General features: G+C 41.7%; 1 protein-coding gene across 1 annotated transcript in view; it reads right to left on the bottom strand.

Annotated features, from left to right (window-relative positions):
* Positions 1-1971: 1971 nt before the first annotated feature.
* Positions 1972-16631, bottom strand: part of OTUD4 (OTU deubiquitinase 4) — a 35337-nt gene continuing 20677 nt past the window's right edge. Inside the window, exons 9-21 of the mRNA XM_020783038.3 lie at positions 16314-16431; positions 16142-16206; positions 15614-15714; positions 14696-14820; positions 14223-14394; positions 13066-13228; positions 9741-9882; positions 9430-9485; positions 9234-9314; positions 8646-8784; positions 7569-7832; positions 6293-6333; positions 1972-4464 (exon numbers count right to left, since the gene is read on the bottom strand). Coding sequence (XP_020638697.3) covers positions 3280-4464; positions 6293-6333; positions 7569-7832; positions 8646-8784; positions 9234-9314; positions 9430-9485; positions 9741-9882; positions 13066-13228; positions 14223-14394; positions 14696-14820; positions 15614-15714; positions 16142-16206; positions 16314-16431 — 2652 coding nt within the window. The 3' untranslated portion in view covers positions 1972-3279. The remainder of the gene's footprint in view (positions 4465-6292; positions 6334-7568; positions 7833-8645; positions 8785-9233; positions 9315-9429; positions 9486-9740; positions 9883-13065; positions 13229-14222; positions 14395-14695; positions 14821-15613; positions 15715-16141; positions 16207-16313; positions 16432-16631) is intronic.

Raw genomic sequence — 16631 nt, forward strand, 5'->3', positions numbered from 1 at the left:
CAGAAAAAAGGAATGTTAAACCACTTCTGAGTACTCTCTTCCTAGAAAATGCTGGGAAAGTCACAATTGACTTGACAGCACATGCTTATTGGTAGTAGTTTGTTCATAATGGCTTCTGCTAGATAACATATCTCTGTATTTATTGGCACGACTTTTGCAAATCTTTTGAGTTGTGGAGATTGAGGCAAGTATTGGTTTGCCAACTTACACTCTCAAAATACAGGTTATCAGAGTACTTATTCCTTCTGTGTGCATGCACACAGCTTGTGTGTCAGAAATACATGCATTTGGAATATAGTAGCAGACAAGTTTTTGTATTGTCTCTGAAGCTAGTCTTGCTTAGTTTGACTGGAACTGTCAAGAAATACATACCACATTTATTTTTTGTTTATTTATTTGCTTACTGTTATACCTTGGCTATTTTTAAGAAGGTTGCAGAGATCCCTTTGTCTTAATAGAATGCCATCTTTCATAATTTGATATCCTCTAATGTACTCGGCTACTTTGCTGTTCCAATTTTTTTTTAAAATATAATTTCTAATAGGAACAGGCTCATTACAAGTTTATTTTCCTTTTTCCCTCCTAGTGATGCTGCAAGATCTATCTGTTGGGTAATGTCAAAATAACCCACTTGTGGCTACCCACAGAATGGGCAGATTTCATTTCAAACAAAAACTGTTCTAGGCCTCCATATAGTGAGGTACCAGTAAGCTGTTAATGTTAAATTGAAACCTGTTTTTCTCTCTCTCTTCCTTTTAGCTAGGCAGAAGGGGTAAAGGGGCTTGTCTTGGCTCTTTTCTGCTTGTATGCAAATTCTGCCATTCTGTGTCCAAAGCTTATATGGTTCAAATTAATTGGATTGTTCAAAAGTATACTTACACAATTGCTTCTTGATAGTAAATGATAGTAAAACCATCTAGCAAATTTTGGAAATTAAGGATTTTCTGCAGTCCCAACATCAAAGTGATTCTATGGAAGCCTAGAGCCTCGGGGCGTGGGGGACTTAATTCCAGCAATACTCGTTCTGTATGTATCATAATGCAGCATAAAGTTGCACAACAGAATTTCAGCCATTTATAAACAACTAAAAACTGGTGCTATTTATCTCTTCAAAACCCTCCTCCATGCTTTCTACTTCGCACTGCAATGTTTGAACATTACCCTTGTAAAGAAATGTTTCTGCTACCTCCCTTCCAAAGCAACCAGCTCTACATAGAAGAGTTTACTATGTTTTTCATTTCAAAGCCTTGCTGTGTCCATAGTGTTACTTTTCTCAGGGAGCTAGAAACAGACTAAATGATATTTAGGACAAACCTTTCTTTCCCTGTGTTGGTCTTTCAGAATAAATATGGCAAACATTGAGGGATGGTAGAGACAGCTGTACTTATTTTCAGAGAAAGGATACCGATAGCAACATCGTGCAAAGCTTCTGAAAAATAAGACCATCCATTGCTCCTGAGGCCTGTAGCAAAACTGTTTTAGAAAGACATAGCTACATTTGACCGAACTTTCTCCTTGCTTTAACTATGCAAATTTGTTCATCAGTACTCCTAAAGCACAGCCCATGTTACTTCATTCGCAAGCTTCCACATCTATAACACTATCAGTGGGCTAAACTTTTTTGGCCACAGGTTACAGTGGGGTCTTGACTTGAGAACTTAATCCGTATTAGAAGGCGGTTCTCAAGTCAAAAGGTCTGTAAGTCAAGTCTCCATTGACCTACAGTGCATTGAAAACCGATTAATCCCGTAACAGGCCGTTTTTGTTCCATTTTGGTTTTTTTCTGGTCTGTAAGTCAAATCTCAGTCTGCAAATCAAACCTAAATTTTGCGGCCAGAGAAGTCTGTAACTCAAAAAGTCTAAGTCAAGCCGTCTGTAAGTCAAGGGTCCACTGTAGTCTAGTCACTTTCGCAATCCAGAACAATTAAGAAAAAGTAACACAAGTAAATGCATATACCATTCAAACACAGATAAATCAAAAAGGGCAAACATTTTTTAATTATATAGCATGCATCTGAGGAGTTCATAAAGTTTCACTCAAAGCTCCTGATCAGGAATTATACCATTTCTTAAACATAAAAGTAACCATCACCTTTTTTTTACACCAATATATACAGAGAAATATACAGTGTTCACTTTTATAGAGCAAAAAAAGGGGGGAGTGCATACTGCAGCATTTTGCAAGGCAGACAAAAAAAGCAGATGGACAGTTTAAAAAGACAAGAGATCTTCTGATACAAAGCAGGTGACCAAGCTTTTTTTAATCAGCCAGGTGTTTTACAGGGGGAAAAAATTCAAGAGTACAAGAGAAATAAGAGGAAAGGCTTGAACTCAGCCTTGCTTTTTTTTTAAAAAAAGAGTTGAATTTATATCTATTTCATGAATCCTCTCTCACACAGCTAGGGATTTGTCAGTGCTTAAATATCTTAAGTTCTGCTGTAACAGATGCAAAATTGTTTCAGAAATGCACAGCATCTACTTTTGTCTTACATACATAAGATGGCATAGGCACCATTAAAGTCATACCAGTGTTAAGACTGCCTAGGATTTGCCGCTGAACTTCCTACCTACCTCACACACATAATTGCTTTTACTATGTCAAGAAACGCTTTAGAAAGTTTTAAAAATATACCCCTATAAATAAACACTAGAAACTACCTAAGAAACTACTATAGTTGGCTGTCATAAGTGGTATTTTTGTCAAAGTGAGAGATAGATACAGTTGCACACATTCAAGTTTCACCAGTTTTTGAGATGAAAGTCCTTTGGATTGGAAGCACATAAAAAAAAACTGTCTAGGAAAGACCAGCCCTCCGTGTGGTATCCTCCAGATATGTAGCCCAACACAGGAGAGACAGTCGGGGAAGGCTGATCAAGACACAAGATACAATATACATTCTATTTGGTGCAACATTCTTCATTGTCGTGTCAAATAAGCAAGTTGTTGCTCCTTTCTCCCCACCACCACAAACTCAGAAAATGACAGGAAAAATAGATCCCAAACAAAAAAAACTACACTTCTAGTACTTTAAAACACAAAAGCTAGGTAACCTCCAGAATTTAAATAAACCCAATTTAGTACTTGTACTTGCAAAAAAAAAAAAAAGTATAACACTGGAAAGAGTGTATTTCTCTTGGACCTCATATGGCCACACTTCCATGATACAACAGGCATACTGTACCAGGTTTTTCTTTCAGAAAAGCACAGAGCGTATGGAAATATTACAGCTCTTATCAACATTCGGCTGCATGTCTGAAGTCTGCCAGTGGACTTTGTACTTAAGACAACTGCTGCCCACGATGACCATCTCCCATGTTTCCTCTTCTTCTCTCATGCCGATAGGGCCGTCCTCTAAAAGTACGGTGATATTGGTAGCCTTCATCTCTGTTTCTAGTGGCTGGGCCCTTCCATGAATCCTCATTTCTAGGATACTGATAGGCCCCCCTTCCAGAAGGATAGCCCTGTTCACTCCTAGGCCTCCTACCACCTACAAAAGTCTGATTATAAGACTGCTTTGACCTGCCACTTTTCAGCACATCTGATACTTGACATTCATCTTCTGAACTATCTTCCCTCGGCCTTTGTGCCCTACTTTCCTCAAAGCCTACTGATACACTGGCAGCTGCACTGGCCTTGTCAGTCTTTTCTTTATGACCAAGAGCAAAACTCTTCAGTTCTGCTTTTCGTGTTGATGATGTCTGTCTCTTAAAGTCCAGCGTCTCTGTGGAACGCTTCTGAAATACAGACTTTGCTTGAGCAGCAGATGGGATAGCGGAACACACCTGCAGCTCCTTAGGCACTCTGGCTGAGGTTTTATTGGGGACACTACATTCGCTTTTTACAGTACCTGTAGGCAAAGGTGAACCTTGAACACAGCTTTCATTCTTGGCCTCTGGATGTGACTCAGTGTGTCCACCTTCTGTAACTGGGGAACTGCACTCATTAGACAAGCCCACATCAGATCTCTTGTCTTCAGGTGGCACAATATGTCTCCCCACAGAATTGTCAACATAGCCCTGAACAGGACAACCAAAGCAAAGGTGAGGAAAAACTGGAACAGGTCCTAAATATGGATTCTGCCCAAACGGAGGTTGTGGGAATATGTTTTTGCCTCCTAATGACCCGTAGTCAACGTGCAGTGCTTGCGCTGGATTTTCAGACTCCACACAGACAAGTCCTTGGCTTTCAGGCACTTGAGCAGCAGGTATGAACAGGGGCATGGATGGAGAGAGGGCATCAGTTTGTGGACCCTGGCCATTCATGCCAACCTCATTCTGCATGGGAAAGCGTCCGTCCATATGTGCAGCTCCATTTCCATTTTGAGTCAATGGTACCTCTTGCATCCAAGGGCTGGGAGAATACACTGCCACTGGTATCTTTGGATACATTCTGCAGGCTGACAGACAAGCTTGATGTAGAGGGTACAAATATGAGTGTGGGGCCCACATAGGACAACTGTATGCCTGGAGAGGCAGAAATAAAATTATTTACGTCAATAGTACCCAAAATGGGGTCCCAGATGTCCTTGAGCTACAACTCTCTAAAGCCGAGATCATTGGCTGTGCTGGGTAAGACTTCTAGAAGTCAGAACATCTGGGAGACCCAAGTTGGGGAACAACTGTTTCAGCTGAATCTTTCTCACACTTGAAAATAATCCAGGTGTAGTTTAACAGTTACTTTTATTGTAGTGTAGTATTTTGTCCAACATTGTATAGTCAGCCCTACGTTACTTCCAGTATTTTCTCTATTATATGAGAACTCAGCAAACAGTACTTCATAAACATGGTAAAGGTTCCCCTTGACATTTAGTCCAGTCGTGTTCGACTCTAGGGGGCGGTGCTCATCCCTGTTTCCAAGCCATAGAGCTAGCGTTTGTCCAAAGACAGTTTCTGTGGTCACGTGACCAGCGCAACTAGGCACAGAACGCCATTACCTTCCCACCAAGGTGGTACCTATTTATCTACTCACATTTTTATATGCTTTCGAACTGCTAGGTTGGCAGGAGCTGGGACAAGTGGCAGGAGCTCACTCTGTTCCATGGATTCAATCTTATGACTGCTGGTCTTCTGACCTTGCAGCACAGAGGCTTCTGCGGTTTAACCCACAGTGCCACCACGTCCCTTAAACATGGTAATAAACATGGTACTAAGCTAAAGGCGTGCCCTTCTACATAAGGTCACACATCTTAGTGCCCTGTCCTGTTACAGAAGTTACTATATAGGACTTCTAAAATACTTTTAAAGAGAAGAATAAAGAAATTACCTGATCAGTATTGTAACAACAAACTGCTCCCCAGTTCTATAGGAAGAACTTATGAACAAGTGTGAGAGGTAAAAAAGCTACTTATTTGGGTGACGGTCTACATATAACCAGCTAAAAGTACCAATCTCACAGGGCAAGCCATGCACAAAGTTAAGGACATGTGCAGAATACAAATTCAGTCCAAGGTTTGATGAGCTTGTCCCAGCCCACACTTCCTCGATGGTCAATAGATTAGATACAACACATAGACTAGACAGACACTTCTGACTACAGCCAGAAATGAGTGACCACATTTTAGAAGTTAAAATAATGTATTAAAAGTGTATGCACTTCAGACGTATATAAAACATTGCTAAAACACACTTTTCTCTGAAGAAAGCATTCAACGAACGTGTACTGAGTATTTAAATAATATTTAAAATACATGCTTTTGAGAAACAAAAACCTTTAAAAGGGACAATTTTGCCATATTAAAAAAAAACCAGCAAAATCTGGCAAACCAATTATGAATATGGAAAAGGGAGGAAGAATATGGGTGCAGACTTCATAGGCATACCCATTCTTACATAAAATATACTTCCAACATGAGATATTTCTGTGCCCTTTCAGGCACTTAAGCTTAAATTAGTTCATAAAAGATTGTTTTACCATTGTTTTTTTGCTTTAATCAGACTGACGTATATTTCCCCAAACTGTCATGCATTTGAGCATAGGCCAAGCATGAAACAAGAACTGGAGAGGCCTGTCTGTCTGTCTTGTTTATCTGCACCATGGTGGAAGAATCAAAACAAGCTAAAGTCTCTAATGTAGGGGAACTGTAAAGACTAGATGCATAACCTGGCTAGTCCCATGGCCACTGGTGACACTCTTCATATCTGACGGTTGGGGAAGGGGTGACCTGTTCTGTATTCAAGCTGACAGTCCCTGCCAGAGAATCAATTTCTCTAAAATAACAATTTCCAACACCTGATTTCAAAACGTGCAGGTTTGTGTTCTGCTATAACAAGGTAGAAAAATACTGATAGTTACCTTTACACCAAGGTTAAAGAAAAATCTGAGGATATTTTTATCTGTGAAAAAAGGGGGGAAACAATTTAATTTAAAATATTTTTCAAGCCCAACATAGGTTAACACTCTTTTACAGACTTAAAAGTATTGGCTTCACTGACAAGTAGTCTGTTTCCAGTCACAATGCAAAAGCTGGTTATAACTTAGAAATTGCTACACAACTTAGGACCTGGTTACTTAAAAGACCGTATGGAGGCTTATATGAAGTCTACCTATGTCTTAGGATCTTCAGGGCCAGGCTCTTTGTCTTGGTCCCACTACCCTCACACACATTTGATGGGGGCAGAGGGTTTCCCCACTGGCAACACTCAGGTTCTAGAACTCTTTACTAAGCAAAGCAAATTTGGCATCTTTACTGTCCTTCCACTAGCAAGTACAATGGTGCCTCGCTTAACGAGCACACCGTTTAACGACGAATTCGCATAGCGACGCGTTTTTTGCGATCGATAATGCGATCGCATTGCAATGTTTTAATAGAGAAAACATCGCGTTGCGGTGATTGGTAAGCGTTTCGCTTACTGATCTCTGCATTGAGATGTTTTTTAAACAGCTGATCGGCGGGTCCAAAATGGCCACCGCATCCGCAAAATGGCCGCCTGCAGTGTTATCGCGCCCTGCCCTCGCTTACCAGGCAGCGAAAATGGCGGCCGGATCGAGGATTCCCCGCAGAGCAGTGGGTTTTTGCCCCAATAGGAACGCATTAAACCCGTTTTAATGCATTCCTATGGGGTTTCCCCCCCCGCATAGTGACGAATCCAGATAGTGACAATCCTGGAACGGATTAACGCCGCTATGCGGGGCACCACTGTAAAACCTCCTTCCAGATGGGCTTTGTCATTTAACCTGGGTTTATACTGATAGGGGCTGTTTCTTCTTATTGGTCTATTTATGTCTCAGTTGCATCTGCCTTTGAATGTTACTAGCAGTCACCTTGAATGCTTTTTAAAATTTTATTGGCAGAATGGCAGGATATAAATTTAACAAATAATAGTTTTGTTGTTTTAGAAAAGTCTATTGAAAATCCATTGAACTATCTTCGCATAAAAGCAAGGATCTGTTCTGAGGTACAAAGCTAAGGCTGGATGACAGGTAGGAAGTATACTACATGATTCCTTTTGTCACCAATTTAAATAGTTGCTTAGTGCCCTTCTATTTATAAAGCATTACATACATGCATACTGCATCCCCCACTCACCCACACTCATTCTAATGTGTCTGGGATAAATCTTAATCTTACCTTCTGGTAGGTCCACTCCTGTACTGCACAAGGAGTAAGGTGGCACCATGACTCGTTCCCCCTTTTCATTCAAAGGGAATCCAGGGTACAGTGGATCCTGGTAAGGATTAAGTGTTTGAGGCATAGGCATTAATGGCTGGTTAACTGCCTGGAGTGGTACTGGAATGCCAGCGACTGCATTGGAGGTCACCTGAGACAGAGGTGAGTCTAGCCCAAGTGCTGGTGTGGGCATCACGGCTGACACAGGGATTTGGGGTGAAACGCCTAAGATACAGACAAGGGAAACAGATCCATTAGAACTGGGCAGTATCAAAGATTAGCATCAGAAAAAAAGTGAAAATCTAGGATGAGAACATGCAATTTGGTCGGTTTAAGACAGTAATCATGGCATTATCATAACAAATATAAGATGCTCTGGTTTCTGAACTGAAAAACATGCCACTCATGGCCTGCATATTGCCCTATATTTCTGCAAGCGAGAGGGCTTTTCTAGACAAAGTCCTAACAGCCAGACATGACTTGGACAAAGAGAAACGGCTCTATTCCCGAGGCCCTAAGAGAAGTGGACTATGTTGTAACACATCTGGCAGCTGACATTGGTCCTACTAGAGATAAAGGAAGTTATTGGAAATACTATGCCATGAAAAGGTCATATGGTAATTTAAGGTCATGAACCAGTTTTTCCAATATGACCAACAATCAGATATACATAGGCATCTCAAAGCAAAACCTGCACCTGACATCTGAGGGAAAAGGGTTGGAAAGAAGAGTTGCAAAGGGGGAAAACATGAGTAGTTGCTATAGAGGACACCAGAGGCTAAACAGAGGAACTCACTGAGCCAAGACCAAGCTCAAATACAATCCCTGAATCCCTTTCTCCTGCTCAATGAGATTTGAACCTGGATCTCCCAAATCTTTAGCAATTATTTCATGCTGCCTGTCCTATGCATTTACTTAAGAAGTGCAATTTGTTTAGTGGGTCCACTCTAGCTTAAACTAACTGGATTTAGCCGCAAATGTCTAAAAACAGGATATTGTAAGACTTCATTCAGGATTAGGAATTTTTTTTCACCAAACCTGTTGGTCCATAGGTGGATGGCTCACGTGGCCAAGCTGGCACAACAGCTGGTACAGAAGGCACTGAAGGAGACAAATGCATCTTGGGAAAGGCTGTAGACAGAGTGGGATTCACACCTGACAAGGGCTCCTGCAAGTTCTAGAACGCAAAGAAAGCCACATATGGTTTAGGAGGCTTTAACTGTTAAAAAGCACACCTAAGAGCACAATCTCTGGCAGGAAAAATCAGCAGCCATACTCATGATGCTTTCTTCCTAATAATAGAAAGTACGAAAGAAACACTTTTGTAATCTAGTTCTCTACATCTTTTCCTGAGAAGCCCAACTGATTTCGGCCAGTCTTCTTGGCCTGGAGATGGGGTCCAGATTCATCTGCAGGATGTGAACAAGTGAAAACCTCTTCCTCTGTACGTGACAAAGGAACATTCTCAAACAAGGGCAAAGAGGACAGATTCAAAGGCATATGAGCAGGCATGTGTAAGATTGGGTTCACCCAAAAAGCAGCCAACTAAAATGGGATAGAAAGGAAAGATGTAGTTATTTGACCTATCAAAAAGAACCACAGAAATGTAAGCAAACATCCCTTTACCTGTTCAACAGATACGGACTGTGAATTCCCATGACTTGAGGGAGGGGATATTCTTGCCTCTACAGCCTCTTTCCCACTGCCCTGCAAGTTAACATGGACAATTACAGCTGATAGATAAGCATTCATTTTGATAAAAAGAAGGGGAAAGATTGAAACCTGTTGGGCATGTGACAAAACTCAAAACATTCTGAGATACCTTGGACACTCTTGACTGAAGCTTCTGATCCAAAGAGGTCTGCCCAGGATTAGGCTCTGCAACAGTAAAATTAAGCACAATTAATGAAGCTAGCAAATGCTGCAAAAGCAACTTTGTTGAAAATACTGCTGAAAAAGCTGCATCTCTGAATAATCTCCCCAGAGTTTTATCTGTCCCTGCAGTAGCCTCCCACTGAAAGTCTTCCTTGTTTAACAAGTGATAAAGGACGTCACTCTATAAAGGTGCCATCTTTAAGCAAAAAATAAAAAAAATAAAAAATAAAAGAAAACAAAGTTTCCAGTTTTTATTACCTTTCTCCTCCTTAATTTCTACACAAGTCCTCTCCTCCTTCTCTTCTTTTTGACTGCTGCTTCTCCTCCCATTAAGAACACTGGTTTTTCTCCATCCGGAATGGTCATTACTCTGTGTTGCCACCTGAGATACTGGTGGGTTCTGAAATAATTGAATTATTTTTAGAACAAAGATTCCATGTGCTCTACATTTTATACGAAAAGCTGAACTGTAAAAATTACAGAAGAATTCTACCATCTGGAATGGCTTCAGCCAATATTGCCACATTAGTTTAAATAGTTTGATTAATTGTGATTCCAACTGATGTGGTGGCACTGTGGGCTAAACCGCAGAAGCCTGTGCTGCAGGGTCAGAAGACCAAGCAGTTGTAAGATCGAATCCACGCGACAGAGTGAGCTCCCGTCGCTTGTCCCAGCTCCCGCCAACCTAGCGGTTCGAAATCATGCAAATGCAAGTAGATAAATAGGGACCACTTTGGTGGGAAGGTAACAGCGTTCCGTGTCTAAGTCGCACTGGCCATGTGATCACGGAAGATTGTCTTCGGACAAAACGCTGGCTCTATAGCTTGGAAATGGGGATGAGCACCGCCCCCTAGAGTCGAACACGACTGGACAAAAATTGTCAAGGGGAACCTTTACCTTTACCTTTACCCACTGATGTAAGAGGAGGTTCTCAGTGGTTCTTGCCCACATTTAAAGAAATGTTATATGTCATCACAGATCATTTTAAAATGGATAACAGCACTGTCATACAAGCTTTGCGCACAAGTGAATTCTACAGCCCCCGACCCGTAGCCTTGGCAGGTCCGTCCAGGCTGTGGAGGCAGATCTCCTGCTCCCATGCATGCCCACCCACCTGCACACACCCGCCCACCTGCGAGCACGGTCGGGGGCCCTGCACCTCCCATGCACAGACCCCACCCACCCCAACCGGTCCACGGCTCAGAAAAGGCTGGAGCCCACTGTTCTACAGAACCTCCTGTTAACAGTACTTACAGATTATAGTCTTAACATTCTAGGTTAAAATTTAGATTAAAATTCACAGCAAGATTTTGGTTCTACCCTGTTTAAGTGGTTTTTTCCTATTCTAAAAAAAACTCCCTAAACTACAAGTGCAAACATTAGTCACACTATCTCAGAAAAATACCTAACGTGAATAACTTCCCTCAGCCATAACTTCCATTTGATAGTCAGCAAGTTCTAAGAACATTCCCGACATCCTCATTATTTAAATAAATCATTTCATTATAAATATACAATTGCAGAACTGTGCTACAAATTACAGAACCACAGAAGCATTTTACAAGCACCCCAAAGGATTTTTAACATTCTTTTCCCTCCTTTGTGCAAAAGACCCTTAACACTGCAATTCACAAACTGCTTTTCAAATTCCTTCCTTCCTTTCAGAAGTGGTGGTAGAAAGGGGGTAAGCTATGTTTTTCAAGCTCAAAGCCCCATCTGATGCATGGAATTAGCCCTCTGATTTGTGGGATCTTGTCCTCTGTGCAGATAAAAAGGCAGCTTCCACAAAACATATAGAAGCTCAGTTATTTTATTTGATGATGCTATTTATGTCCTCAATTTGCCAAAAACCTGAAGGACATGAGTTCCCCTCAAGGGAGTACTAATAGAAACAATTAAAGGAATTCTGTTGATTTGTAGTATTCACAGGACAAGATCCTTTTCAGCCCTACAGCACCTGTTACTCCCTACATTCAATGAATCCTAATCTCTTTTCAAAATCCCTATGTCACGCTTGATTTGAGGAAGAAACCAATTAGCAGTATCTGCAGATGATCCTGGCTCTAACTGCTAACTGCCCCATTCCAGTTATGAGTCGGTGGAGCTAGCCTCTCTCCAGGCATCCAGATGGACATGACGTCTGAGATCAGCAACATTTCTATGACAATGAAGACCGGTACATCCACATGATGTTCAGGTCTGGAGCTTTGGCTGGCACCACTGCCATCCAATGGTGGTATCCATGATCACTAGGGGCTCTAATGTTTGCCTCATTATGCCAGGTGGCAATGGTGGACATGTCTGTAGACACCACCCCCACCATAATGAATACAAAACATCATCTTAGCCAATACCCTCTTGTGTAGCTTGACCTGCACAAGAGGAGTGATGTCACCATCAGCAGCACATTAAAAAGCCCCATTTTGATTGCCAAGTGTATGTGACTTTGTCTCATTGTGTGCAAGTCACACACACTCCAAAATCAAAGCAGGGACTCTTTAATTACTGGCAGTCTGCTGCTGTCAGTGACACCATTCCCGCTGTCCAGGTGGAATTATGTAAAGGGATCTATACCATTGTTTCGAGTCTCTTGTTGGAGAATCTGCACTTTCCAGGATAGGACATTTACAGTGGTGCCCCGCTTGACGACATTAATCCGTTCTGTTAAAATCGCTGTTAAGCGATATTGTCATCAAGCGAAAGAAAAAAACCATTGAAATGCATTGAAAACCATTTCAATGCGTTCCAATGGGCGAAATACCTCATCATCCAGCAAAGGTCCTCCATAGGGGAAGCCATTTTCGATCGCTGTCTTCCGGAAATAGGTCCGGAAAACAGCAGGTGGCCATTTTGAAAACCCGACGATCAGCTGTTTTTGATCATCAGGAAGTGAAAAATTGGTTCCCGAAGCAGGCGTGAAGTGGATTTTCCCCATTGAAACATCATTTTGTGATCGCAAAAACCTCATCGTGAAGCGATTTTGTTGTCTACCGGGGTAATCGTCAAGCAGGGCACCACTGTATATGGTTACAATACCATTGCTCATAACTTGTACAGGAACCTGTGCCCTTGAGATGTTTCTAGACTGCAGCTCATCTTATTTGCCACTAGCTATGCTGGTCAAGGTTGCTGGGAAGTAGTGGCGCAGTGGTTAAAACGCTGTACTGCAGCTAAAACTGTGCTCACGACCTGTGGTTCAAATCCCAGGTAGCCGGCTCAAGGTTGACTCAGCCTTCCATCCTTCCGAGGTCGGTAAAATGAGTACCCAGCTTGCTGGGGGGGCAATGTGTAGCCTGTATAATTAAAATTGTAAACCGCCCGGAGAGTGCTTGTAGCGCTATGGGGCGGTATATAAGTCCAATAAATAAATAAATAATAAATATAAGATGAAAACATCCAGAGAGCCACAGCTGTCCATCTTGGCATATGCTATATTTAAAACTTTCACAGAAAGAATGATAAGATAATGGTTTAATGAGAAAAGGAGTAGCAGTAGCCTATTTATCCATGTCACTATTTACTAAAAGAGAAAAGTGAAGAATTAGGTGCAGCAGGCTTTGTCTAGCAATCCCTTCCTGCATACCGAAAGTGCAGGAAAGTCATCTTCATCCTGTAACTGAATCCCATAAAGTGAGTGCATCTCTTCTACAGCCTGTTTCTCTTTGCATTCTTCTGGAGGAAAGCCAGTGCTGCTGCAATCCCTATTTGTGCCGTCCAAATCTTCTGTTCGCTCGCCATCTGCCTTTCTGAAATGGAAAGCCAAAAACAGATTTTCAGCCACCAAAACAGAGAGTGAAAACAGCTACTATTGCAATCAATTCCAGATATGATACCCTGTCCCTTAAATAATGATTCAAATTCTCATTTTTCAAAAATGGAAATAAAGTGGTGCCTCGCTTAACAACGTTAATTCGTTCCAGCGAAATCGCTGTAGAGCGAAAACGTCGTAAAGCAAAAATAAAAAACCCATTGAAACGCATTAAAACCCGGTTAATGCGTTCCAATTGGCTAAAAACTCACTTTTCATACGGGGGGTCATTTTCAGTGCCTGTATAGCGAGGAATCTGTCCCTAAGCACAGCAGGGAGCCATTTTGAGCACCCGGCAGCCATTCTGAAAACCCGACGATCAGCTGTTTTGATCGTCATAATGCGAAGAATTGGTTCCCGAAGCAGGGAACCGATCTTCACAAAGCGAAAAAACCCCATTTAAAACATTGTTTTGCGATCGCAATTGCGATTGCAAAAACATCATCATGAAGCGGATTCGTCGTAATGCACGGTAATCGTTAAGCGGGGCACGACTGTACTATACATAGCGCAGTACAAAAAAGGCTTTTAAAGTATATTTTAAAAGGTGCCAAGTTATCGGCCACATTTAACAGCAGTGTAAATTTACCTGTGGTGGAAGGAACTCATCATCACTTTAAAAGGACAATTCAGACATTTGCTAACACCCCCTGAATAAATCTGTTACGCACAGGTTGCAAGCTCACCTGTTATCTCAATCGAGTGAAGAACAGAAACCCAATGAAAGATTAAAACCTCCTAGCGAAAAAGATGCTGGTGCACTAGAATATTAATAAACATTCAGAAGTGAAACCACAGAGAATCTTCTGGCACCTAAGATAGCTTTCATGGGCTGCGGCCAACATCAGCAGATGCCACATGCAGAAGCTACAGTCCCTTGAGGTACACGGAGCTACTTGAATAAATCACCACATCAAGCCTTAAATTTTTACCTGGCAGCCTGTTGAGGATTTCTGCCTGAAGTTCTGTGCTCAGGAGAGGACTGCTGGGAATGCCCTCCAGAAAAGGATAAATGATGCTGCCTTGCACTCTGAAGTCGCGGAGGCACTGCTGACTGGGCTTTTATTGCTTTGTTCGGGTTCTTGGGCCCTCTGCTCTGTGCATCTGGAACATACATTTTTCTTAGTTAAGCTATAAAGTTATATCCAATCTAATCCAGCTGCCAGCAAACCAGAAACTACAAACAGAACCAAACTCCTACTTCTTTATCCATCCACCTCCAAAAACAGAATTTCTTCTCCAGAATGATAGTGGGCTTTCTGGGGCAGATGCTGACAGGTGTGTGACAAGGTGAAGAGCAAGGGAAATCCCACCGCATCAACCTAACTGGCCTGATAGGATGGAGCCTAAACCAACTGCTTGACCATCAAGATAGCACAATTCACATCAGTCAAGGGAAGCGTACCAGTCTTAATGTTTTGGGTGTACACTGGGGTTGGCTTTTTAGTCTTCTTCCCTGGCACAGTATTCCAGCTTTCCAGGGGAGATGCTTGAGGAAGTGGTTTAAGATTCTTCAGCAGCACTGACTGCCTGCACAGAAAAAGAAAGAAAATGCCATAGCATAGTGGTCTAATTTGCAAGTAACGTGCCACAAAACAACACAACTTATTAGTCTGGACAAGGAGCTGTAAGCCACCACTGGACTAGGTAGTTCCTTACCCAGATTCAAAGGGCATGCAACAGCACAGCTCTACGTGTGTTTAAGCAAAGTTTTAACACAAAACACTCATGCTAAGAAAATACTTGGTGTTCTCAGAAAAGCTGATTCAGTTGAACCAAGCACTGAATACATTCATAACGACAGGTCCTTTTTAAAAAAACTACACTGCGAGTCAACTAGACAGAAAGTGTCAACATTCCTCTAAATTATATGTGTGTGGCAAAATGTGTTATGTTACTGGGGTGGCAAACCTTTAGTGCTCCAGATGTTTTTGACTACAGTTCCCAGAATTCCCATTCATTCATCCATTCATTCAATATTTATACTATCCTGGGTAGTTAACAGTAAAATCAAAGCAAATATTATAACAATAACCAATAATGATAATGAGAAAGGGTGGGGGAAGTTGAAGTTCCAAACATGTGGCGTGCCAATGGTTTGCCACCCACTGACAGTACAGTACAGAATCATAGCTGGAAAGGATCATGAAGGTCACCAGGCCCATCGTCTGCCCAACGCATTTTCTGTGACGCAGGAAGCTAGCTATATAGACAGACAGCTATCTAGCCCTCTGCTCAAATGGATCTAGGAGAGCAACCTACACATTGTTCCACTGCCAAACAGCTTTGACCATTCAGATGTTTCTCTTAAGATTGTACTTACCTGACACCAAGCTCTTCCACAAAGACAACAATTGGCTCACTTGAAGACTGGACTTCTTGGATATGAGCATTGTAAAACCTTCCACCGTGGTCTAAACGGACCTGTGGAACAAGGAAAATAAATATAAAGGAGTGGTGTCTCATGTAATTGATTTATTCCTTCCTCCTGAACTCTTTAAAACTTGAAAGGAGGTTTATAAAAAGACCTGCAGCTAACTATGTTTGGATAGCCTACAACGTTTCCTATCTTCTTGCACGGAGACACCCTTCTCCAACTTGGTGTTGCACTTATCCACAGATACACTTATCCACAGGTCCCATCATTCTCATCAGCCAAGCTGAGGATGATGGGAACAGTGATTTAACACATCTGGAGAGCACCAGGCTACAGAAGGCTGACGTAGTGGACAAAGTACTCTATTGTGTCAGGACAGAAAAGAGGTATCACTATGAAAAAATATAGCAGCACAAGATGAGACTGAATTATGAGAGAGAATAAAATGGAATTACTTAATTCAGCACTACCTACTTCACATTTATCACCGACAGAATACTGCATGCCAGCAGCAATAGAAAAATCTTGTTTTTGCTGGGCTGTAAATACAGAAAGAAGACATGTTATATACCATTAGATGAGTACAGAAAAACAGTTGTCTTCCTTCCCCGCACCCACATCACAGTCTGCAAATGTGGAACCCTACCTCGTTTTGACCGCTGCCAGACTTCATATTCGACATTCTGGTAAATGGATGGATTGAGTGATCCAAGAACACTTCTAGGTAAGGGGATGGCATTGGCTCTTTCATGTCTGGGAATGTGCTATGCAAAAAAAGCAACAAAAAATAAGAACAAGCAAACAAGAGCAGATGGACACTTTAAATGACTGGGAATGTATGCATGATTTACAACCTGCCAATATTTACATTCAAAATGTTTTAAGACATAGAAAAAAGGAGTACTTACCTATTAAAATGTCATTTGTAAAAAAACCCTCAACTAACTGAGTATTCACAATAACT

The sequence above is a fragment of the Pogona vitticeps genome, chromosome 5, assembly GCF_051106095.1.
Source record: "Pogona vitticeps strain Pit_001003342236 chromosome 5, PviZW2.1, whole genome shotgun sequence".
NCBI classification, from domain to species: domain Eukaryota; kingdom Metazoa; phylum Chordata; class Lepidosauria; order Squamata; family Agamidae; genus Pogona; species Pogona vitticeps.